At 38.8% G+C, this 26,492-nt stretch overlaps 1 protein-coding gene, 1 non-coding gene and 1 pseudogene across 4 annotated transcripts; 1 reads left to right on the top strand and 2 right to left on the bottom strand.

Moving 5' to 3' along the window:
• The first annotated feature begins 1,677 nt into the window (after positions 1–1,677).
• Positions 1,678–7,548, top strand: LOC144653974 (uncharacterized; annotated as a pseudogene). Its single transcript, XR_013570858.1, has 7 exons — positions 1,678–1,756; positions 3,276–3,544; positions 4,543–4,706; positions 5,316–5,416; positions 6,196–6,254; positions 6,961–7,053; positions 7,322–7,548. The product of XR_013570858.1 is annotated as an uncharacterized LOC144653974 (transcript).
• A 2,363-nt stretch (positions 7,549–9,911) lies between these two features.
• LOC144654705 (TNF receptor-associated factor 4-like) lies at positions 9,912–24,777 on the bottom strand. Of its 2 annotated transcripts, XM_078514926.1 has the most exons (8): positions 24,466–24,777; positions 21,950–22,004; positions 21,288–21,392; positions 20,728–20,886; positions 20,446–20,526; positions 16,155–16,232; positions 11,937–12,494; positions 11,706–11,877 (listed from the first exon to the last, which is right to left on the bottom strand). In XM_078514926.1, exons 1-8 carry the CDS (start codon positions 24,747–24,749, stop codon positions 11,839–11,841), a joined length of 1,359 nt encoding a protein of 452 aa, XP_078371052.1. In that variant the 5' UTR covers positions 24,750–24,777; the 3' UTR covers positions 11,706–11,838. The 2 variants fall into 2 exon arrangements, with proteins under 2 accessions (XP_078371051.1, XP_078371052.1); XM_078514925.1 differs by having other exon boundaries at positions 9,912–12,494.
• On the bottom strand, positions 22,384–22,458 carry Trnai-gau (transfer RNA isoleucine (anticodon GAU)). The gene has a single exon. It is a non-coding gene; the product is annotated as a tRNA-Ile (tRNA).
• Positions 24,778–26,492: the final 1,715 nt, after the last annotated feature.

The following is a 26,492-nucleotide window of genomic DNA, read 5'->3' as shown; positions in this document are numbered from 1 at the left end:
CATGACTCGGGTTCCTGAGGTTTGCTGGCAACACGCGACGTTCAAGGCAAAGATCCTCACATAAGAATCAAATCAAAAAGAAAAACAATAAAACACTTTAGCGGATGCTTTTTGGAAATTTCAGGGTAAGTTTAATTAGTATTTTCCACACAAGTGAATAGTGTTTTTCGCTTGCGCTGATTGGTCAACTCGGAGGTGATTAGCAAAGTACTATTCACCTCTGATGTTTTGTTCTGGTTGTTATTCAACTCAGTGCCGGTGAATATGGTGGATATTTACCTCCAGTGATCACTTCGGTGAATAATTGTTAAATATATCAAAGTTTGTTTAATTTTGGGCTGGACAGTTTCTATTTTGTCGTCCATCTCCGAATGCCCTCTATAACCTATTTTATATTTGAATATCAAGTGTTACGTGAATTTTGTGGAGAATTTGTCAAACATTTTTCCATTATTAAATAAGATAACTTTAATTTTTCGCGAACGTGACCATTTTTGCGATTTTAAAAATAACAAAATTGATGACGCCCAAACAAAAGAGATTATTACAAACATAAACAGGAACGAGTTGTTAACAAATGGAGTTGAATTTACATGAAAAATAGCAACTTCCTTTCTTAACAACTTCCTCCTGTTTAATATTTCCAGCTTCAGTAGCATCTTCAAATATAGTTAAGGTCAAATAGTATTTTCGGGTGTCTCGACAAATTCGAGACACTAAAGGTAAGGAGGAGAAAGAGGAAAGGAGATGCAGTGGCCAGGCCTCCAAGGCCCCAGGTTTTAGTACGAGCTGCTGTTTGGGGAATGAGCCCGCGCTCCTCCCCCGGTGATTAACAAAGACCAGAAAATCGGATTTGAGAGAGCGGCGGAAAGCTAGCCTGCGTCGCAGCCGGACGTGTCACAAAACCTAGGTATGGTCTATACCGAGGTTTAATTGGTCTGCAACGCAGGCTACGGAAAGCAAGCCTTTTGTCCACTGTGTACTGAAAACGTGGAAGATTTTAGCACAAAGGAGAATAGAAAACAAAGATAAGATTTCGATTATATTGACTGACGATAAACCATTTTGGAGGAAAAAGAAAACAAAAATTAAGGCCAAGTAAAAAAAAAGGTTTCTCGTCCGGATTTCTATAAAAAAAGAGAGCGGGCGAGCCCTCTTTTGTTGTTATTTGTTATTTCCTCCATCGTCAAATTCTCCAGAAGCGAACTTGCAAAATAAATCCCGACCGATCCAGAACGGATCTAGCGTACCAAGGCTTTAAAATTTTGGCCTGAGTTCGTTTTAAAACGCAGACAAAAACCATGTCTTACAGAATTTTATTTGTACATTTTACAGTAATTGAGAATTCGAAGTAACGCCTGCTGGTCTTTGTTCGTTCCAACTTTCCCAATAACAAATTTTAAAAAAGGAAAGCGGCCCAAAAAATGAAACGAGCGGGGACGAGAAACATCTGTTGTTTTTTTTAATTGGCCTAAAAACAGATTAATTTTTCGACAGCATTTTTTAATTATGTATTTTTTGTCTTAACACTTTAAAATACCGTGTTAAAAAGAAATTGGGCAATACAAAGTCTTGCACCTTTTTTGAAAAGCCGAAAATAATCCCACTGGCAGGTTTATTATGTTGCGTATACCCACTCGACAATACAAGAATAGGATAGATTTGCATATTTAAAACATGAAGTCACGCACTCCGCTGATGTATTCTCATTTTCAACGGCAAAGGGAGTTCATTACACTCGGCAGCCGTCTGGCAGGTAGTGGAGCCTTGTGAATAACGTTCAAAGCAAACGGTAACTGGGATAAGTGCGTGTAAAACATAAAATACGTACTTAAGAAAGAAATATTCCAATTTTCCGTCGCTGATACCAAAGAAAAACAACGCTAAATTCAAGTTGCTCTTTACTTGAGGTGAGAACAATTCTTAAAATATTTGCCCGAACGAATTAAATAGACACAGAAAACGCTGCAAATGACAATTCAAGTGTATGCAGTTATATATTAAGCTTGCATTTTAGTGTCACGCGTGAAAAAACGTTTATTGTCATGATATCCTGCTTTACTGCGTTTGAAAACATTACATATCATGTAATAGATACTGCCTCGTCGCGACCGTGAACTGCGAGTAAATTGACCTCGAAAATAAGTATTTAGTTTGTTACGATTGCGCATGTACCCTACCCTGAGTCGAGATCGATCCGAAATATACAGTAATAATATTAATCGACTTCTTCCATGAAAAGTCCGTATTTTGTGGCCGATTTTGTTTTAAACTCGCGGAAAACTAGTAATTAAATATTCAAGTTTTAGTCGTGATCAAATAAACACCAATATGATATAATATGCACAATGACATCCATTGGATAACGTTCGAAATTCTCGGCGAGACGTCCGTGGCGATGGACCGGTGTTTTAGTCAATTCAAGTCATGTTAATTCAAATCTATGTATTTCTACAGTTACTGGATAAAGAAAGATTTGAAAATGCCATTTTGACGAACCAGTTTGTTTGCAATTTACCTCGGATCACTGCCGTAAATAATTTATACAGCTGTCAGGGCTGAGGGGGTCTTAATTAACGGCCTGAACCGTCGGTTCGGTAAACGTCCTTACATGTTACATCCATGCGGACGTCAATATTACACAGGTTCTCCTGCCAACGCGCGAAAACAGAAGAATCGAACGAACTTATCGGCAGCCCGCTTGTAAGTGCTGATCTGAGAACCGTTGTGTATGCTAATTATTGTTTTCCACTGTTGTTTGCTGTCGTTGCCCGGGGGGACTCCCATATGAAAGGGGTGGGGGTGCTAATTGTCTCCCTTTAGGCTGGAAAGTTAGAGCTTTTGGCCTCACTTAGATTGTCCCGGGAAAAACACCAGTATTTTAGCCCCCAAGGTCTCTTTTAGGGTTGCACACGAAGAAAGCTAGAAATATGTGAAATGAATGAAATGATCCTCGCAGTGTGTTAGCAATTTAAGCAACTGCACCCATGACCTTTGCGATACCGGCCGGGTGCGTTGCTCCACCAACTAAATAATGAAGCCTTGGCGTTGGGAACAAGTAAAATTCTATTTTTAGTATTTTGGTATCTTTTAGAGGTCAAAAAAGCTTGAACCACGCCCAGATTGTTCTCTTTTAGAGGTTGCCATTACTTTTGTTAATATTGTCATGCATGTATGAAAGCGTATTATTATTAGACACGGAAAAATTGATAAGACCTGTGGTAATGCAATGTGCTCTCTCTTACACACAAATAACATTTTTTTATTTTAAACAGGATCTGAACTGGAAACCAGAATGGCGCATGTGTTAGGAACACGGCAATTTCTGCTTCTTCAAATATGGACCACGTAGTTTTCCTGCAAATCCACCAAGTGAAAACAGAAGTTCGTATTCCCTGCGGATACGTAAAGGATTGGTTTCCAAGTGGTGTCAAACCACAGAGTTCAAAGCCTCCATATGTGCTTGATGTGATTGGTCCGGATGGAAGGTCCGTCACGTTCAGGAATGTATCGCATTATGGGCCGGGACAACAAACCTACACGAGTGAGATATTTTAATCAGCTTTTTTTGCGATAACCATCTCATTTTTCTTCAATTAGTACAGTTGAACCTCTCCTTACGGACACCTCTACACATAGGCGTACGGGCACCTTCGGACCTGGGGGGACGGAGACCTTCGGACCTGGGGGGGCGGAGACCTTATTGCCCGAAAAAGAATGGCATGGGTTGAAAGCCGAATAAAGAGGCATATAAAATGGACAACAAATAGCTGTGTACAAACCTTGCCTGCTTGCTCAAAAGAAATGATAGTTCTTTAATTAATCTCGTGGCGTTGCCCGAAGGTGTTAAAGCACTGAATCCTTTTTCTTCGGAAATATTTTATTTATTCACTCTAGCTCAGCAAAAATAAAAGTATTTTTGGTAGGCAATTTTTATTGTTTTCCCCCACTTGAAAGTTATACAAAAGCGTGTGAAACGGCATTCAGGGATGAAGGGGTTAAAATATTTTGTTGAAAGTTTTGAGCTAGACCTGAGAACATACCATTCGAGTCAAAAGCATTAGCTTCATTACATTTGTAACAGCAGCTTTGTTTCAAGGTCTTACACTGGATCCACCGCGCGCAAACGCTCAAGCTATGGAAAAGCTAAGTGAAACTGAATCAAGCTGAGGGGTTATGCAGAATTTGCGAGAAAAATCGAACATGATTATAGCAATTTGCAAGAGGAAACGAAACCAGATAAATGAGAAATTTCAGTGGACTTTTGAAGCAAAAAGTTCGGCATGTTTCTAAAACTTTTTCTCTTGATGTAATTCGTTTTGATTGAAATGTTGAGATTTGTCTGCTTATTTTCTATTTTTTCTCTAGGCTTGTTGCCCGAATTCTTAGCATTTTGCCCGAAAAATTTCGGCACGGGGGGGGGAGGGGGTTAGGGACTTAGGGACTTAGGATGTTTAGGACAGAATTTCCCCCGCGCCTTTTAACGTGGTGGGGTTCCCCTGGCTTATCATTCATTTATCGTTAACATGTCCTCCAATTTAGTTACCTTGAATGGCACTCGGTCAGGGAATGCAACAGAGACGTTCACTGGTTTTATGATTTACGTCTACAACGAGTTTGAAGACGAAGATAGCGGACATTTTGTGAAGCCATTACCTGCTGGAGTATCCATGAAGGAGTGTCACTTCAATATGACTTCACAACTGGTAAATACGTTTTTATGGGACTTGTCAGAGTTCTATGTCAGTTATCGCTCAATTCAAAAAAGAGTGATGGCCGGGAACGAGAGTATTCACGCCAGCACTTATCAGCTTATGGTTATTTTTTTTTTTTTTTTTTTTTTTTTTTTTGGGGGGGGGGGGGGAGGGTAGGGAACCAGAAACAGATCGCGTAACTAAAAACATTGCTTGGTTAACCAAGCAACGTATTTAGCTAAAACGTTATTTAGGGATTGATTTTTAAGTCGAGAAAAAAGTGGAAATGTATTTTCTCATATCACACGGAAGAACTGTCAGGGGCTCTCAGAAATTGTACGTGCATCGACAATCGATTGGAATTGGAATTTGGAGTGATGTTTTTTGTGGAGGGAGGAAAACCGAAGAAGCCGGTGTGATGGTGAAAGACGAGAACCATCAACAAGATAACGAATCTGTTAATATATAACTTAGGAAGATGACAATTTTAAACGTGAAACTACGGGAAGAAGACATTCCGCCGATAGAACACCCACCTAAAAACAAAACTGAAGGTGCCTGCCATTAACATAAACCATGGCCACCAGTTATCACTCCTGTATGGGTTTCTTCGTTTTTCAGGTCGAATGGGTGGAAAACTCAACTTCCAGCAACCAGTGGACCAGTCTCCAGATCAAATGGATGTCGCCCAAGAAATACCCAGCTGGAAAAATTACAATAAGGTAACTAAATTCCCTCTGAGGAAGGCCCTCAGCTATTCTCTACAAGGTGGAGCCCTGAGATAGAACAAATTCTGTGTGTAATTGCTGATCAATTTGACTGTAGTGCAAGCTCAGGTGTGTCATCTTAGTGGCTCCTTACACGCGAAGACATGTATAGGAGGTACACCGGGCTATAGGAGCAGGGAGTCGAATCTCCACTCATGGACACCACCTGTGGTCGGATACCTTTTGTAAACGAACACTTCGTCATGTTCCGAACCACATAGAAAAAACTACATTTTTAAGATATAGACCTTTTAACCTCCCATAATGCCCGATTCCCTCTATAGCGCGCGCCTGCAGGGAATCGCGGTAGTTGTATTCATCAAACCATGCGCGAGACTCTGCAACGATGTACGTTGCCAAGTCTTGCGTATAGTTTGATGAATACAACTACCGTGATTCCCTGCAGGCGCGCGCTATAGAGGGAATCGGGCATTGGAAAACTGTCCTAACCCTTTCTTTATTTCCTGGCCCCAAAGGTGTACGCTTCCGGCCATGGGAGAGGGTCAACTGTATTGAAGTTCTTTATCTTCACGGGAGAAACTTCAGCTCTATTTTATTATCTCGATATTTTATACTCTTTCAGCGTGTTAATTTTATTGGTTTCTTCTAAATGTTGTGATCCAAATATGAATACGAATGATGCCAGCGTTTATGATTGTCAACTGATCAAGAATGCTTTTGAAGTCTCTGTTTCGCAGTTCAGTGTGAGACTGTTTCTATTTTCCTTCATACAGGGCCAGTGTTGTGAAGGGGCAAGGAGTTTACTGGGAAGGAATCGCTTTGACTCTAAATCGTAAGATTGATGCACTTAGCCTATTCTAATCAAGTCCCTTAAGCCTCCATTCCTCGGCTTTATTATCCCCTCTCTTCTCCCGCCTGGGTTCAACCTCTATATAAAGCGGGGAAGGGAGAGTTCAGGGACTGGACCTATTCATACCGGACTATTTTTAAATTTGGTCTTTCACAACCGGGAAGGGATTTACTCTTCCTTTCCACCACCACCATCACCTCGGTAACTCCAAGAGTATCGAAACTACGACAACAAAACCTGGAGGCCGCGTACATGGTATGGCTAAATATGCTTCCTTTGATGTGAGAAGTAAGACACAATGAGGTCATATGACGAGAGACGTGATAATTCAGAACAGCCATCATCATATTGGATCCGCCATCTTGGATTTCTTGAAATTTCCATGACCTCAGTGAACCACAAAAACTAAAATGAAAGGTGGCTATTAAAAAGGATCTAGAAAAAGTGTTCTTTCAGTAATTGATCTGAGAAACTACCAACGGAAAGAACAAAACGCAAGCTATCAATGAAACCATTTGGCAAATTCTGTTACAATTGTTACCTTACTTTATTTAAAAGTTTTTTACAGTATACTAACCTGTGAATAGCCTGAAAATGCAGTCGATTCAGTGATTACCAACCGCCATTACGGCCGATACGGAGAATGCATATGTGGGCAGGCTAATAGCTTGGTTTGTTTGTTTTGCAGATATGTGTCCCACACCCGGCTGTTACATCCCTGACGGATGCCCTCATGGTCTCGCTAGGAACAAATTTGGATGTATCACGTGCGAATGCGCAGGTCAGTGTACTGGGCTCTAGAAAAGTTAAGTGCTAAGGTTCCAGGCCATAAAACGCGGGGCTTCATGCAAGGAAACGGGTCTCCAATATGATGCATGGTCCTGCAGGGCTGCATAATTGTTACTTCGAGGGGTGAGGATTTCCGAGCTCGTAGCAGACAGCTACTTCTCCAGGCTAGTTATCCAGGACTTTTATGGAGAAGTTGGGGGACGAAGAATGTCAACCGCGCGCTATGATTGACTTCCGATTTTTCTCCTTCTTGTTCACAGGTGCTGCAAGCATCACAGTCGAATTCACCAGTCTTCTGGTCATTGTGTTCACTTTGATCTCCAATTTGATGTAAACCTTTTTTAAACCAGCAAGAAAAACTTTCCGGTTTATTCCGTTAAATCGAAAACTGGTTATGATGAAACTCTTATCCCGATTTCTTTATTAGTAAAATAGGCAAACAGCTCTTCGCTTTAGGCAGTCCTTTAATTACTTGCCTCTTCCAATCGCTTTCCATCTCATAATTTTTCTTTAAAAAGTTAGCGTTAGTTTTTTTTTAAACGTTCGTGGTTCTTCTAACCTTTCTGAGGTCTCACTTTTCCCTCTTCTTCTTTTAAAAGTTATAAATCACCCAAAACAAAGAAATTGCAGACACTTTTGTGTATAATAAAAAAAAAATAAGAAGAAAAACTATTTAGCATGAGTATATACAGTCATCTCTGTCTAATTTGGTCAGTGGCAGAATAAAAAAGTCTTCTTTTTAAATATGAAGCCCTTTACAGATTTAAGTACCTGAGATATTACTCTTTGACATCCCAGATCCGGTGGCTTTCTTTTAGCAAGATGTGAAATTTCCTAGTGTTATATAAAAAAATTAAAACAGCTACAGCAGCTGCCGTATTTGATCCCCCGGAGGGTACCCCCTGGACTTTTTGTTGGGATGTGCTGGCAAGCCTATTTCCCTTGCCCATTTTTTGGCAGTTGAGTTTCAATGACCCATTTCCAGACCTGGACGTTTGGTACCTATGACTTATTTTCATATCAAAACATTCACCTTGAAACTGCACATACTTACGCTGATTATATAAGGGATCACCCCCCTCCAACCGCCCCCCCCCCCCCCAACCTCCCCGTTGTTAATCTATCTGATGTGCGTTTCTGACTCCGGACGAAAAGAAAGTTACCTGTGATATGACATGTTAAATTACTTTGCCAAAAGATTTAGTGGGAGTACGGCCAGTTTAGCTTCAAAATGCAAATAAAAACACAAGCCCATTAAAAGTCCATTTGTTGGATAAAAACCAGAGTCGAAGTTTCGATAACACAACGAGGTACATTGTTTAAATTTCTGGTTCGTAAATTAGAGAGAATATATCGAAGGTTGCAATGATTATTTTGTCAGAATTACTTGAATTGTAAATATCCAGTTCAAATTTAAAAAGGGGACCATGCAGCTTTCTTAGGCTGAATCGCAGGTTTTCAATTCTCTTGATCAGTTTTTTGTCTCCCATGTTATCTCCCCTCTACACGTAACGTAATGAACTTTTGTCCCTTTCGTTTTTTTTCCAAGCGTACCAATTTCACTGTTAAAGTTATAACGTCTGATTGATAATTAATTCCTTAGTTTGTTAATTGCTATCACGAATTTAAAAATGTTGATTTTTGTTGCGGCATATAACTCACTACTGTCTTCCATTTCTTCCTGCATGACGCGTGTCGAGGGAGATCTCATTCTGGAGGGTTGTGAGATATTCAATTTGTTTTTCAATTTTCGTGAAATAATAAACTCCAATGCTCAAAACGTCGTTAGAGGAACGGTTCTTCTTTTCATTCGAATGCAAAGACAATTTTTTAGTTAGTCCCAGCAAACAAACTGCAAGATGTAAACTATAAAAACCAATAAAATTACGATTTCCTACAAGAAATTTTTATTATTGATTGTTACTTTGATGACAAATCATCGTGAATATCATCACTTAGCAACTCGTTATATTAGCTACGATACCACAGGCTACGTCGACTGTCGTACACGGATGAAATATAATCAACTAATCAACTCGTGTTGTAGTTCAGTGTACGCAAACCCTAATGTTATGTTAAACGTGTAAAAGCTGCCGGCCCCCTTCTTTGTTCATTTAACACTGGATTACTGAAATCCCTTGAAACCGATATTTGAGTACTTTATTTTCTTCTAAGTACACATCTATCAAACAGTTTTTCCTTCAGCGCAATTGGTCTTAACACCTCACGTGAAGCGGCCAAAACTGAGGATATCCGAAGTGTACCTCTCAAGCGATATCTCATAGATTTCAAACTTTGCGCTTTTTGTTCCCACTTCAGTTTCCTTCCCAATTATATTGTTTAATTAAATTGAACTTTATGCTAAGAGTTTGAACGCCAGCACAATTATTTTGACGTTTGACCGTGAGCTTGACCAAAATCATCCAGACAGAGACCTTGCGTGAAAATATTTTAATATGCACGGAGATTTGTTCTTGAACGTTATCTGCTTTTAGAAGCTCGCAGTTATCCTCGAGCTCGCGATTCGGAATGTCTGCAAACAAATGCGTGCCTATTTTCGCGCCAAATAAAGCTTTTTTGTGATTACTGGCTTTTTTAGTAAAGCCAACACCATTATGTTGTAATGTTTGTAAATAAGTCCGTGCATGTGGAAAATACCCATTTTAGGGACCGGCAGTCGCCAAAGGGTTAACTCTCGAAACACAGATTCCCTCCCCCAAGCAGAGCTGGAATTGCTGGAGTGTCGTTTTAATTTATTAAGCGGCACACGAGGTAATATTTCAAGGGGTACCTTCTCTGCTCTGGTTTAAATCCCTCGCAAAAACAACTCAAAAAGACACAAGAGCATGGTTTAATAACAGTAAATTTATTAATGATTATGATTTAGCTAATACAGCATTTGGTTCCCCTGTGATTGCACACAACAAGTTGCAATGTGTCCACCTTTGAAACCTTCTACACAAAGGCGCACACAACGTTTATGGCGAGCACTTGGTTCGGGAAAGAGTACTCTCCAATAAAACTTAAACTACATCTTTTTTTCCACCGTTGTTATTCACTACCAGTAACCACACTCCTCTTAGAGAGGGCTTTGATTATTGTTTTTCACGATTGTTTTCATTTTATAATGCAAATTAACCACGTGATTTCTGAGAGAGCAAACAAATTTCAAAAACCTAATGAATTTATGCACAGGAATTGTGCATTTATAGCACTACAGAGTATTTCAAACTAACAACAGTCTTAATATAAGTGGGCTGTCGTCTATTAAGTAACACTCAAATATGGTTTGGGTGCTGATTTTCTTAAAATTGTCTAGTTAATTCTGGGTTTACCTCGGTGTAAGAACCTGTGATATTTTTCTTTGTTTTGGAGCTTTTGTTTTCCTGCTCTGTATTGTTTTTGACGCTCTTTGTTGCTTTGTTCGTTCTTTGTTTTGCGTCACCGGTGAGTTTCACAGGTTCTTACACCGAGGATGAGCCTTAATTCTTCCCAATCATGACCACATTACTAATTTGCATAACCCATCATGTCGGCTGATCGTAAATTAACCTATTGTTCACACCGCGTTGCCCATGCATCAAAATGAAGAAATTCAGTTTAAGTAGCTATGTTTTTAGACTGAGTGCGAGCAGTCCCCCTTTTTTTCAGATCTTTAGTACGAGTAAAACACGGTTAAAACAAAACGGGAGTGGAAAAATCAGAGGGAAAAATGTAATGCTCGCAGTTCATGTTAAACTCGGCTTTGGAGACCGGGCTCGAGAACGTTTTAAAACGAGTAAACCTAACGATCAGCGAGGAAATGTTGCATAAATGTCTGGTTTAAAGAAACGCCGGGGCGTTTGTTTTGAAAAACTCAATATGTCGACCCGGTGTTTCTTTCAACCAGGTGCCCGACATGATGCGAGATGCTGCTTCCGACAGAAATACCGGCCTGACGGATCGATAAAATCGATAATCGATGATAATTGATATTAATTAATGCCAATTAATTGACTTGATATTTGAATCGATAACCAATCGAGGAAGGAAAATTTTGTAACCGTAACATGATCGATATTATCGATTGTTCTAGTTTTTTGTTAATTGTCATCATTGTCGATAGCAATGGATCAAGGAAAATCAAAAGTAATCGTTAGCAATCCAAGCAATAAGATTAACTTTACTTGTGACCATCGATAAGTCATCGACTGGCCGATACTAATTGATGTCATTTAACTTACGATTATCAATGGTTATCGAGTAGTCGACAGATTTCCGATCATCACAGTTCATCGGTTGTTCAGGCCGGGAACAATTTCGGTCACATTTTCTTCCAGAATGCATTACAATTTTAGTTATGATTTACAATTATTTGGGATACAGTCAACTCTCTCTTAACGGACACCCCTTTAAGATGGACACCTGGTGTTGGTCCCGTTCCTGCAATTTTTCGGTCAACTACTTTAACTAAACTCCCTTTGGGGGGCACCTCTCTAAGACGGATAATTGGAGCTTGGTTCCGACGGTTTCTGTCTCAGAGAGAGTTGACTGCATTTATTGCCAGCATTTGTGCAGTTATTTTGTCAATACTGTAACACGTCGGTGACATCAGTCACTTGAGTCACTTAAAACGATCGGCGTTTCCCATAAATACTCTCCCCCGGAGAAATCCTCTTCTCGCCCCAAGCAGCGATCGGCTTCTTGCGAACATTCTTTCCCTCCCCAGGAGATATCCTCTTCTCGCCCCCAGCAGCGTTCGGCTTCTTGCAAACATTCTTTCCCTCCCCAGGAGATATCATCTTCTCGCCCCCAGTAGCGATCGGCTTCTTGACAACTTCCTTTCCCTGCCCAGGAGCTATCCTCTTCCCTTCCCCAAGAGCGATCCTCTTCCACCTTCCTCTCCTCCCTTCCCAAGGAGCTATTCTCTTCATGTCCCCACTCCGCATACTTTGGCCGCCCCCAGCAGTTTAAATTCGTTTCCTTTCCCAAGGAGCGATCACTTGCTCGCCTCCTGCGCCACTCACCAACTGGCGTAAAGTTGCTAACATAATCAGCATTCGCACTATTCTTTCTATCATACTTAGAAGTACCGTTTCTGGTCACCTTCTCGTAACGAAGTGAACTGATGTAAGCCTTAAATTTATTCAGTGTGTTATCCACTCTTTCTCTTTCTCTTGACATTTTTTTTGCCATGATGGCAGCCTGCTTTTGTTGCTGGACATTTACGTCTTGAAGACTCTTCACTGCTAATGACAAGTTTTGGACTTGCCCATGACAATCAGTTACTGTCTCTGTCAGCTTTTGATTAACTTCCAGTACTTCGTTGAATTTTTGTCGCAGGTCTTTCATGCTTTCAAGCTCTTGTTTCGTAGCATCCAGTGAGGACCATGTCAGTTCCAAATGGCCATCTATGCTCGCCTCTATGTGATCATTTAGGTAACATCTTTTGTCCTATAAACAAACCAGCAACATTCAATTATGATCGGTCTGTTGGTTGGTTGGTTGGTTGGTTGGTTGGTTGGTTGGTTGGTTGGTTGGTTGGTTGGTTGGTTGGTTAGTTAGTTAGTTAGTTAGCTAGCTTTGCACTTGAGCAATCTCTCGAGCCAGAGGCTCGTGTTATATGAAGTGCTTGACAATATTAATCTGAGGGTAACTAAGAAATTAAGTAATAAAATAAATAACAAAATTGTAATAGTTCAACTAAGTAAATGGCGGGGGCGTAGGTTGCGAACAGGTTGATAACTGGTATGAGAGAGGATACGTAGCTTGGTTATTGCCCGTTAATATATTTTTTAATCGGGCGTGGCCGATTTATAGTTTACCCTTTGGTCGTCCTAGACGATAGTCTCCTGTCGGCTAAAAATGACGGGGATAGCCTGGGCCAATCGATTTCATTTCAGTTTTGACAGTAAATCGTTGTAGGAACACTGGGTCGACTTTTGGGCTAATCTGCAATCTGGTTCTCTTCTTTGCTTCAGCGGGAGGACAGAGAAAAAAACTTAAGGGGTAAAGTACTAATAATCACCATTGTGAAACTGTAGTTGCTTTGACAAGTTGAAGCTATTTTTGTAAATAAAAGGGGTAACGTCATTCATGTCACGCAATGTTTTTGTGGGAAACTTTGAAACTAGACGCTTTGCTGGTTTCTACAAATAGCAGTGTGATCTGGCGGTACATTTTTTTGAGGCGGACTCCACTTTAAAACTATTTTTTATATATTTAGCAAGAAGTATGTCGATTTTCATTTCCGCACAATTGGGCGTCAAAGTCGCCTGTCACAACGAGTAGAATGTTTGCACAACTTGGTTTGGATATATTTTAGATTTGACTAGTGACGTTAGTAAGACACTTCTCAAGACGTCAGCAAAACATTGGCAATGTACAGTATTGGTGTGAACTTGAATGGAATTTTTTACGAGATCAGTAAAGCTATCGAATGAAAAGATGACTTGAAAATGAAAACTTCGAATAATTATAATTAAATACCAATTGAATTTTAGATGAGAAATTCCGGAAGTGACATCTGTGTTCAAAATAGGAATTTTTGTACAACTTTAAGTTCCGAAAAAAAGACCACATGTTTTGTAAAAATCACAGACAAACATGATCAGGAAAACAAAACAGGCCAATGGGTTTTATTCACGAAAATACAACTTTCTTAAGAAAGAGTTTGTAAACAAGACAGTGGAATCGAATTACATTTCACACGAAATTTGCATACATTTGAACTTGCAAAAAAGAAGTATCTCTGCCGAGACATAATAGCGAGACCTTACATTAATAATTATTGTATTCTGATCTGATTGTTATTTTTTATGCATTAACTATTTGAAAGTGGTTCTCATCGATGAAAACAAAACGGTTTTTCATTCACTGCTTGAAGTATTTATAGACGTGAAAACATTCGCTTAATCAAATTACATTCTGCACGAAATATTTTGTATCCATTTGTCCCGAAACTTTGAGGAAATTGAAATCTTTGTGGACAGTACTGCATAAAAGCAGTTCATAGAATTGAATAAAAAGATAAGAACCATATTGATAAAGTAAATTTTAAAACTTTATTTTGGCTCATTTTGGCGAAATTCAGGATTTTCAAAGACTGCCAGTAAACGGCTGTATCTTGTCTGTCTCTAACGATTTTGCTACGGTTTCGAACGAGCTAATTTTTCAACATGATATCATGGTAGCGGGCAGAAGTCGGTTCGTTCTGAATTTTTCAATACGGTATACAAGTTACAGGTCAATATACAGTCAGACCCTCTGTACAGTAAAAAACGTTTTGGGAACAAACCATTGTGAACTTATTTTCTATGTTGATCAGTAAAAATCCTTAGTACGACATGGGGTTTGTTATCAAGTTCGTTAGTACGTTAATACTGCAAGGTGTATAACCTCAGGGAATTATTATCAAGTGTGTTTTGTTTTATTAGCGGTTTATACTCTAAGGTCTTGGTATGGGAGATCTGTTATTATCTGATTGCTTGGCACAGATTAGTACGATACTGAATTGGTTAGGAAATGTAAACAAACATTAAATTGAATGAGAGTAGAAAGGGAGGGACAGGTGGGGGTGAAAGGCTAAGGAGATGGAAAGGGAGGGAGAATTACAATCCATGCTTGGTTATATCACGCAACCTTTGACTTCTGTTGTTTTCTCACAAGAACAAAAATTAAGGTGGGGTTCTACCTGAATTTGAATGGAACTTTAAGAGATTTAAAGAAGGGATTGAAGAAAAGAATGGAAACACCTCCAAACAGTTGACCCCCTCGCAAGAGCACTCCGGGTTGTCAGGAGACTGTTTGGTGTCCGTCCACCAATCTTTAACTTCAAATTCAAATTTTAAAATCACATTAAATCTTCAATATTTCTTATTTGTATAAATTTTACTAATCCTTTGAGAAAAACTATCGCTTCCCAGACATCCCCCAAAATCGTCCAAAAATTAACAAAATACTGCAAAACAAATATATATGGGATAAGTAAAGCTTTTTTGGATTCCTTGAAACGCGGCTGAAAAGGTTTTCAGTGTTTTCCAGCCCTTATACTTTGGGTCAGTACTACTATTCTTCACCAGTTGCTATTACAGTAATGGTATGAAACAAATACCTAATCATTGGTCAATAAGTTGTGATCATTTTCTTGACAATAGTAGTTACCTGATTAGGAGTTGTATACTGTTCCATTAAAGTGTAAGGGCTGGAAAATACTGAAATGCGTCAGCCACCTAAAGCGTTGGAAAAATTGGTCTTCAGGTAAAAACCCCGCCTTTATTAAGTATTGCGAAAAGGCTGCACTTTGCTAAGTGTTACAAATTTATATTTTCTAGACGTCTAGTTCAATCGTTTATTTGTATTGTGCGAAATATATTTTTATAAATTGAGACCATTATGTCATTAAGTAATAATGCAATCTTGAAAACATTCCAGATTTTCATTATTAAATAGAAACACGAAAAATTCAAATTTGGGAAAACAAGCCTGTCAAAATGACGTTGCCATGGTGATTTCAAGTTACTGGCACAATAAGTAATCCCATCAAATTATTGCGAGATAAATTTTAGATAAACGCGCAAAGTTTGGCAGCGTTTGGTTGAATCTTGAAAAATTTATAAGCGTCCAAAGTCAGCGCGGGCCTCAAAAGCCCCCCCCCCCCCCCGGCTTGAATAGGTTTAAGTGACTGTTTTTCCAGTGATTTTTACTTTACTGTACCCTGCCTTTCAAGTCAAAACAGATAGCTAATTATTAAGCGCCCGATTTTAAGCTTCTCAAGCTTCTCAAGCTTCTTGTTTAAGTTAAAAGTCACCGCCAGTTAATTTTTATAATCAATCCATTAATTCACTGGAAGCCAACGTAGGCTTTCCAGTGCAGGTGTTTTATGCTGTGATTTCTTGGTTCCAGTAATTTAAGGCGTGCCGCTATGTTCTGTATACGCTGCAATTTCTCATTCTGATATTTAGGTAGTCTTGTTACAATATTCAAATTGTGTGATTAAAATAGCGTTTACTAGGCGTTTTGGTAACTATATTCATTCTTGGTTCGATTTCCTTGTAATCGTCGAGCGGGTTGGAATAATTTAATTGGAAAACCATTTGCTTCATCGTTACAAACCTGAAAAGGGCAACCAGCTTCAGCATAAGGACAGATCACTTCTGTCATGGGGCATTTCTCTGAAAGATGACTTTCCATCTGAAAAAATAACGAAATGAAATTGGTGGAGTTCATGTTTATTTCACTTGAGCCGGTATAGACTACGACTATAACAATCGACGGCTGTAAAAATATATCTTTATGCTGTACTGAAATCATGTCCTGAATCCATTACAAATATCTTTTTTAAAAAATATTATTTTATTTAATTGTTTACCTTTTTACAGCTGGTACAGCGAAATTTTTACTGTTAGCTGTTGCAAATTCTGTTAGCTGCTGCAAATTCTTTTACTTACATTTTTACATATTTTTACTTCATTAATATTTCTCACACATTTTTACCTCTTTGTAGCTATATATATATCTATGCAAATTTTATTTCTTACACTTAGCTTGATAATGACCGAAAATCGGTCGAAACGTCGCTTACTTTTACCGTTAATTTTTATTGTGAAATGTTTTAAAAAACCCTTGTTGATAAGCTGTTACATGGCCTAAAATTTAAATGTTAGTGGTTATGCAGACGTTATTCAGAGTTCATTTTGTTGTTTTCACATTTCGTTTAGCTGCTGTAATAATCAAACAACCATTAAGATGATTTGAAGGACATCGTTATCAGTGCAACTTGATGTACTCTTGGATGTACATAAGTACAGTTGAATCCCGATAACTCGAACCTCCCGCTAACTCAAACCATTGTCAATTTCCCTCCAGGTCATTTCTTACTAATTTTTCCCCCGATAACTCGAACTCCCGATAACTCGAACCTTTTTCGACTTCCCTTGAAGGTTCGAGTTATCGGGATTCAACTGTACACTCGAACTAACACTTGATTTATGTTGTGAAAAAATTAAGAGTTCTGGTCTATCTGAGGTCAACAGTGCTGCAGATCCCCCGCGGTATTCAGAAATTTCTGACGGGTTTCCTACCTCCCTCTACCAAGAGCGAGTTGCTCAGAGTTAATGTTCTATGTGTTTATTTATCCGTCAGATGTTAAGCAAAGTTCAATTTTCATTTCCCGTTCCAAAGTGGGAAAACTCCAGCGTCACTGACTGGCTCGTTCATCATGGAGTTTGGAGAAATCTGGAAACTTTTTTTCCGAGCGAACAGCTTGTCGCACTGATTGATCATCTTATTCATGCTATATCCAAAAACGAGTATGAAGATTGGACAAAAGAACGTCCGTACCACGCACGGAAACGGAAAATGTGCACAAAAGTCAGGTAGTTGCTGAAATGCAGATGAGCAACATCTTCATATTGGGCATTTGTGAAAAGAGGTGGAATTCTCGTGGAAAAATAAAAACTGGCACGGGAGAGATGGTGCTATACTCCCATAAAATGGGAGTCGGATTTACTTTGTCAAGCGAGGCTAGTGCTAGCCTAAAAGAGTGGGAGCCAATCTCAGCGCAAATCGTGATGGCAAGTGGTGTAATGTGTCTAATCATACAATGCCGCGCCCCAACAAACGTTAGCACAGCAGAGGGGGAAAAGGAAAACGAGTTCTATGAACAGCTAGCTACTAGGCATTTCCCGATTATGCTAGCACTTTTTTGACATAATTTGGCTTAACGAGCATTGTTTTACACTTTCTCTCAAAAAAAGAATTGCTAGCATAATTTAGCTTTTTTGCCAATTTTGTCTTCATTTTTGTCGTCAAAAGCAAAAATTAACTTGTTTTTCATGTGCAAACACTTCTAAAGACCTTTAGAAAATTCCAATTCTTTAAGCTCTCCACAAAATGTGTGTGGTAGTTGTGACTTGGAAGAAGGCCTAGCCGGTCAGCGGTTAATTTTCAAGGTTGTACCCAATCCTTGCTCAAAATCAAAACAAGATGACGTCAGCCACGCTATTGTCACGAACTAACTTGCAGGAAATAGAAGGAAGTCGCGAAGCAGAAAATAGGCCAGCTCAAGCAGAAATAGCTCGAAAGCGGTTTTGGAATTCACTGCTGGTAAATACAAGCGAAGAGGGCACAGTTTTACCACGAAAATTGCCTTACACGACCGAGTTAAACAATGTTATTATTATTAATGTAATGTTGCAGTATAACAAACGATAAACGCTTTGAGTATGTCATGAAACATATAGATGTCTTTGTCTTCAAAGGAAAAGTGAACAAAGAGCTAACGTTGTGTTACACATAAACACAAACACGTGTTATATAGGTGTAGAATGAATTGGAAAGATGTCTTTTTAATATTATTTAGTTAGCTGAGTTGACGTAAAACACACAAAGCGTCTTTTTTTGTATGCATTTCTTTAAAATAAAGCAAAGCATTTTTCAAACCAAAAGAGCATGATTTTGAAAAATGAGCATAATTTGAGCATTTTTTGGGCAAAAAACGAGCATTGCTAGGGGCATAAAATGCCAGTTTTACTAGCATAATAGGGAAATGCGTACTAGCTACAGGCTGTGACAGACAGGGTATTCAAGTGAGACACCATCATCTTCATGGGCGACATCAATGTGAAGGTGAAAAGAGTAAACAGGAGTAAAGAAAATGTTATGGGTCAGCATGGCACTGATGCAACAATGAGCAAGAATGGAGTGCTTTAGACAGACTTTTGCAAGGCAAATGAGATGGTTACCGAAGGGTCACTGTTCCCACACAAGGAATGCCACAAAGTTGCATGGGTATCTCCGAACCAGAGAACGCAAAACCAAATTGAACATGTCGTAATCAGCCGAAGGTCGAGGATGTAAAAGTAAAGCGAAGAGCCATGCAGGATCATATCTTCACCTTGTAATAGCGATAGACAAAATCAGTCTGGCAAAAGTGGTTAAGGCAACGTGGAAGGGTACGATATAACACCAACAAGAAAATGAATTTTAAAGTTTCGTTAAGGGGTTTTAAAAAAGTTGTTTTACCAAGACAATGGGAGGAGGACTTAGCGTCAAATCCCTATTATACACAATAGACATCTGAGACAGCTGACTGAGTCCTTGGAGATACTGACCGGAGAAACTAAAGATAACGCTGACTTTTTTTGGCCCCTTTTGTTTCTCTTCCTTGACCGAGTAACAGTTAAGGCAGGCCTTTAGATTATCTGCAAGAGGAATTCAATGGCATTTGATGAAAAGACGAAAAGATCTGGACTATGCGGACGAACTAGCGTTGTAAGCTCACAGGTTGCAGGATATGCGGAGTAAGCTTTTGTAGTAAGTTTCAGAGTCAACGCTAACAAAACAAAACTGATGAAGATGATGATCATCCAAGTAAGGGGAGTGAGAATCGTCAAGCACTGTTAGAGAAAGAAAATATTCATCACTTTCTGGGTAGTAACATCAACAAAACGGGTGGTACGGATAGAAAAGGCTAGGTAAATGCTTGCAATGTTTAAGCCAGTATATATGGAGAACTTCTTTCGTGTCACACAAGACAAAGCTGAAGATCCAGTTTTCGTCTAACGTCGAGTCAGTCCTACTTTACGGGGCAGACTTAAGAGGATCTCCAACGATTTGCTAACAAGCTCCAAGTATTTGTGTACAAGTGCGGAGTATTCTCGGCATAAGATGACCGGAGAAGATAAAGAATGAGATCTTTGGGAAAAGACAGATGAGGAGCCATTGAAGCTGTAGTTGAGAGAAGGGCTTGGCAATGGATTAGACATACACTCAGAAAGCCTGAAGATGGCATAACCATGGTAACCGCTGAATGAAACCCACAAGGCAGGTGAAGGAGAGGGAGGCCCACAAGAACGTGACGTGGGCTGCTGCGTAAGGAACAATCAATCAATCATTTATTTACTCACGTTATGTCAAGTGAGCTGGAAGAAGAAGAAGAAGAAGAAGAAGAAGAAGAAGAAGGAGAAGGAGAAAGAGAAGGAGAAGGAGACGGAGACGGAAAAGATGCATACATGCCTGTGTTGTCGAGATAAAGAGTCCACGGAGCACACATTTATTTATTAGTGTTCACTTGGAATATCGTGGAAAACGTACGAAATGGACTCGTGTAATATTTTTGCTACCGCCATCAACGAAGACGTCTTGTTCGGTGTTGTATCTAGCTCCCATGAAAGAAATTAAAAAAATCTAGCTGCACAACCTTATCTGCGCGCCACTACACATATTCAAACAAATAAGATAGAAAGCCAACTCCATTAACTAGTCTATTAAGTTTTGAAATCTTTCTCGGACATTGTTTGTAATATATTGTATTTTGCATGCTACTGGTTCTTGTATTGTTTAAGATGGTGTTAAAAAACAAGCTTAGTATTCTCGTGACGGTAAATAATATTAAATCGTGCACCTCTTCTCTGGCTATTCCTTTCTTTCCACAGTTGTTGGCACACTCGAGAGGAAAACGTCTGCAGTAATTGCTTTCATGTTCCTGCAAGAAAAGGTTTTCTTAGAGCTATATATACATTTTATGTAATTTTTCTCATCTTGTAATTAGCATTTGTCAGTGTATTTTCAGGACTTTTTGTGTTCTACAGTGAAGACTGGTTTTCATGAACAAAATTCTGCTAGCAGCTGCTCGACATTTCCAACCTTCTACCAAAGCTAATTCGAATCATACTGAACTGCTTGCCTGTTTTTGGACAAACGTGAACTCATCCTGGCAGTGTTCGCATTCAATGATGCGCTTTGGACACTCCTCGTCGTGATGTTTCTCTAACAGTCGCCTTTGAATGGAGCCACCACAAGCGAGACACTCTTCGTCTTCATAAGGACATCCATTTTTGTGGTCCTTAAAAAAAACTATAAATGTTAATTCTACGAGTTGTCTATTAATATATGTTAAATTTAAATATACCATCGACCGAGGTATTGGGGACGGTCTATCTCCGTTTTGCTTGGTAATCCATTCCCTTTTCTAAGGCCAAAGATGAATGTAAGATCTTTGGTTCTAAACTCACTGCAATCTGTTGTAAATGAGAATTTTTAAAAAACATCAGTCCCATTTGCCTTTCATCAGGCACACAGCTGGGTCTTCAAAGGAAAATCGCGATCAACGAGTCTAAAATTGTTGGTCCTGAATATGAACTTATTCACTTAAGTAGAGTCAAAGAACTGAAACCAAAACACTACTCATATTAGAGTCAATTTCTCTACATCACATGCAAGAAACATAAGACATTATAAGTATACTTCTGCATGTCGTAGTTCACCAATCCAGTCACATCCTGTGGCGTTTTGCTTGCATTTAATACGAAGACCCAAAATATCTCTGGCCCAGGCTTTGTCAGGATAGTACTGCAAAGTAAAGAAGAATAAGAAGACTTACTAGGATACCTCATGAGGTATTATTTTAAAACTAGCCTATCAAGGCGCTGCTCTTCGCAGAGAAAGAAAAAACTCTCCTGCTCCCAGGATATGAGAGCACTTACCGTGACAACTTTGCACAGAAAATAGAATTGGAATTTCTCGTCGAGCATTTTTATCACGGCTGTAATACAATAGTTTATTGTAAGTTTCTTTTAATTGTAATTTTAGCGTTTTACTCTTTCTATTCCGTTTTAAATTTGCGCATTTGAACATTGAATGGAATTTGCACAATGTAAATGTTAAAATTATTATTATTATTATTATTATTATTATTATTAAAAGTAGTAGTAGTAGTAGTAGTAGTATTGTTATTACTATTACTATTATTATTATTACTATTATTATTATTATTATTATTATTATTATTATTATTATTATTATTGCTGTTGTTGCTGCTGTTGTTATTCTTATGGTTAACCCTCTCGCATTCTTTAGCCACTGCACAGTTCAGAAGAGAAGTATTTCTGTAAAATATTTATACTTACACCTCCTTCCTTTCGGATTTCTCGGCGATCGTTTGGACAAACTGGATGATTATTCCTGTTGAGAGATGTCAGTAAAATCGGTAACCTCGAAATTTCTTGAGGCATGAGTTTTCGTTAGTGCTAGTGTTACGAGCTTCAACAAATATGCGAATCTCTGCGTGCACAATTCCAGATATCAGTGAACAAAATTATTTAAACTAGCAAAAAAAATTTGTACAAGTAAGGAATATTACTAATATTATAGATGAACTGCTTGCGCTTAACATAACAAAACAAACGTAAAACTAACCACTGTAACAGAAGAAACAACAAATACTGATGAAAAAAATATATAAGGCCAATGTTATCTAAACAATACCAAAAACGCCAAGAAGGTAACAGATGAAGATGAATTTTTCAACAATGACACGAGCATGGGACAAAGAAAAATTCTGAGTCCCCGACGGGAATCGAACCCATGGCCTCCCAGATATCGGTTGGGCGCTCTAACCAACTGAGCTACGAGAGACTCGTGGTGAGCTTGGCCATTTACTAGGTTGATTGGGTGTAATGTAACGTAATAGAAGTTGACTGAGAAACTAAAAAAACTGAAGCCTAAAGTAGCGGATATGATGATATTAGTTCCAGAGTAATCCGAGCCAACCACCAACTTGCACATCAATCATAAATACAGGTATTACAGATCATTACACCCAATCAACTGTAAATTTCATTTTTATCTCCTGCTTGTAAACCAAATAAGAGGACATATTACAAAACTGCAGATCAATCCAATACTACCTTGTTCCTCCAAATTTCAAGAACAACTTATGGACAATAGATTAATTTCAAATCTAAATAAACATAACATTTTGTATGATTTTGTATCATCATCTTTTCTAGACTTTGTCTAGAAAAGGCTTTGATACAACTGACCATAAAAATTTGTCCAAGTAAAATTGAACACCAGGGAAGAATACCATGGTTTTATAATTATCTAACAGACTGGCAATAAAATAATAGTCAAATGTAACACATGTAACCTTCTCAAAAAGAGGCATTTATGATAACAAAATGCGGAGTTCCACAATAATCAGTGCTAGGACAACTATTTTTCTTCCAACACAAAAATCGCCAATAAAGAAAATACGAAAGTATCCCAATAATTACTAAATTAATCCCACTAAACTTCAGCAAACTAACATCTTTCACTTACTTCACTAAAACTTACCATTTTTCATGGTATTCAAAAACAAAAACAAAAAACATTCCAATGAGCAATAATCAATAATCGAGAAATAGAGCAAATTGAAAAGTCAAATTTATTGGCATTAAAACAAATAAATAAATGACCTGGAGGATTCACAACTATAAACAAGATATCAAAATTATCAAGCATTATATATATTGCTTAATTACGGCACTCCTTAGATGCTTATACCTTAATAAGTAGTATTTACTTTACAATGATATATACTCGACTTTCACATATTGTAGTATTGTATGGTGGTGTATGGTGGTGCGGTGAAGTAACTACAGTGTATGTGTCTACATAAAGTACAGCAAAAAATCATTCTAGACTACTAAACCTCTATTTCAGCAATGAAAGATACTAGACTACTTAATTAGTCTTTTCATGTACTCACAAAGAACAAGTAAACTACGTAACCAAAAGACATTTTACAATGACTGTTTACAAAACTATCATCTAGAAAAGTGGAACCGTTTTTACTCAACCATGGACAGAAAACCCTTCTTGATTGTCTTATTTTTGATTGCAATATTTTATATTATAATAAGTAAGTTTGTCGTGTTGTTAGCAGTTTTTTGTCATGCAAAATAGGAAAAAAAATAAAAGGAAAAGTTCAAAAAAAGCTTTCTGGGATCTCTTGCCAAAAATATTTCTAAAATTTATTGGAAACCTGTAATAAAAAAATGCGATGAACAAGAAACTTGAACGTGAAACCTGATTGCTGATAAAGTGTTTCCATAGCGCTAGCACACATCAAGAATCGAAAATTGTGCAGTGCCGGCAGTTTCTGCATCATCTTGGACCCTCAAAACGTTGAAAGCGGCTAGTAAATCGGAAAAGGATCCAGCATCACATTTGCCACTGTTAAGGAGTAAAAACCTTTGCTTTACGTTCTCTTGAATGCGAACTCGTTGACTGAGAAAGATAATGCGAATAACGAAAGCATTTTCTGCGTCGGTAGTTGTATTTTCACTTCTATAGAAAATAGCTCAGTTTCACTTTGGAACTCAAGGCATTGTCCGTTTTTACCAAGTCAGTGATAGTTACTTAGACCCTAGCTAGTAAAATGTCACAAAGAGATTCAATTAGAACTGCCAGCACCTGACTTGAAAGCTTCAGACTACCACAGTCCGGTCAAACGAAAAAAAGCGCTGACGCAATCACAATTAAACGACCGACGCGGCATGGCTAATTTCTGTCGCACGCATAGAGCCTGGGGACACGCTTAATTAATATTCTTTGCTTTAAGTCGACTCGAAACGGTCTTATGTTTGTATTTCTTTACCTTAGAATTCCATACAAGCAATCTTTGCAAAATCTATGACCACACTCCGTCGTTTGTACAGCGTCTCTCATCGGCAACAGACACACCGGGCACTTCTGATTTTCCGATACCTCGTCCACAAATTCATAATCATAGCCGCCGAAACGGGGTTGAATCACTTCCTCGTCGCTACTTTGATCCACAAAATCATCAACAATGAAATCTATCTCAAATCCATCTTCGAATTCCTCCTCATCGCTACCTGAACTTTCCGAAGAATAATCAGGACCTACGACAACTTCCATCTTGTTCAAGTCCAAGCACGAGGTTTGTTTCCACGCAAAATTATGACATGCACCACGTGGGGTGAAGCTTATTAAACTGCGATTGGTTAACTTCTAGACTTAGTATGTAACGTAGTGACAGGTAATTGAAAAAGGAACCAATCATAGTAACCAACTCTCTCCAAGAAGGTGTGTCTAAGCACTTTCGCTTTCTACATCCGCCTTCAGTCGACGATGAAGATAGAATTTGTGTTGTTATTTATTGTTCCTGAACTCGTTCGTGGCCATGATTTTGGGTTTGTAGATTAGTTGTCTCCAGGCCAAAGCTGCTCCATTTGCCTTTGGTTTACCAGGCTGAAGCCCGTGCGGACTGTGTGCGGACATCGATTCTGCGAAAGCTGCTTGTTTGGAACATTAATTCAGGTCTTGTATACGTGAAAGTAAGTTAAACTGATAGGCCTGCACAAACTCTCCATGTGGTTTTTGCGTTCGCGTCGCGTGTCATCGCACTGATTCATAATTATGCACTGCTTGTAAACATCACTGTCTTGGCACACAATTCGAATAAAAATGCCTAAAAGTGATTTAAGGGCTGCATATATTGTCTATGAAATATGCAAATCTTGTCAGCTACGAGCTAAAACGGATTTCTTTTTATTTCTGACTCAAATTGTCGCTTCCCTTCAGGCAAGGCAATTGATCAAATTTGTCCAAAAGATAGGTGTCCTATTCCTGAAAATCCCGGGGTGATTAGTTAACTTTTTCGAGCAGTCGCTTTTATTAAAGTCGAAATATCACTGTATTTTTAAATGTCCGGTTTCATGCTTTATGGTTACCTGATTGATAGCTTGACTGAACAGGTAAAGAATTGAAGATAAACAGCAAGCGATTACTTGACACAACAACGCAGATTCGGCTAAACCGCACTGTTCCAAGGACAGTTTTCACCCTTTAATGTAGGTAACTACTCACTAACATTCAGTGTCATTTGCTTCCCTGCATGTCACAGTTCCTTCGAGATGTTGCCTGGAAGAGGAAGATATTTTCTTTTCGCGTGAAATGTACTGACTGGAGTGAAAGAAGATGTGATTGGACTGGCATGGACTCATTTACACCACCACGAGGAGCTTGTTACATGTATTTTGATTAAGTGAGTCAGTTTGGGTCAGTTTTAGTTGGTATGATGCAGAATTGATTTCCGGCAGTTTCTTGGTTGGTCGATCACCAGTGACGTAAAACAAAAGATTACACTCGAGCCGCCATCTCCAAAGGCAACGCCGAGAACATCCAGAGAACCGCCAAGCTCCCTTTCTCCTTGTTTGTGGGACTCATGCACAGTAGAATGATCGTGTAAACTTCTTAAGTTTGTAAATTTCAGAGAATATGTTAAAGGAGCAGCAATGAGCCGATTACAGTATTCTCTGACTCTGACGTGCCGCCCGGCTCTCAAATCGTAGGAAATGAGTCGGCAACGAACTAATACAGAATACAGTACTAGTTGTGCACTTAGGTCCAATTACCAACCACTGTTCGGGAAATGAGCCCACGCTCTTCTCCTGAAAAGACTCTTCTCGGGTAGGAACAAGGTTCAGATTGATTAGACTCGAGAGAGCGACGGAAAACGAGCCTATTGTGCACCGTGTGGTGAAAACGTGGTAGAGAATTAGAACAAAGGTCGGACCAGCAAATAGAGATAAGATTTCGATTAAATTGACTGGTGATAAACCGTTTTGAAGCAAAATAAACAAATGAATGAATAAATAA

Source organism: Oculina patagonica, chromosome 5 (assembly GCF_052425735.1).
Source record: "Oculina patagonica isolate OP01 chromosome 5, crgOcupat, whole genome shotgun sequence".
NCBI classification, from domain to species: Eukaryota; Metazoa; Cnidaria; class Anthozoa; order Scleractinia; family Oculinidae; genus Oculina; species Oculina patagonica.
The sequence above is the reverse complement of the archived record's forward strand: the minus strand, read 5'-3'. Positions and strand labels throughout refer to the sequence as shown.

What these genes read in the sequence shown, in the direction of transcription:
- LOC144654705 (XM_078514925.1), bottom strand. Translation starts at nt 24,749, where the DNA reads ATGGAAGTTGTCGTAGGTCCTGATTATTCTTCGGAAAGTTCAGGTAGC. An exon ending in GTGAACTACGACATGCAGAA is followed by an intron (nt 20,887 to 21,287) that starts GTATACTTATAA and finishes GTTTTTTTTAAG; the next exon opens with GACCACAAAAATGGATGTCC. An exon ending in AAGCTGGTTGCCCTTTTCAG is followed by an intron (nt 12,495 to 16,154) that starts GTTTGTAACGAT and finishes GTTTGTTTATAG; the next exon opens with GACAAAAGATGTTACCTAAA.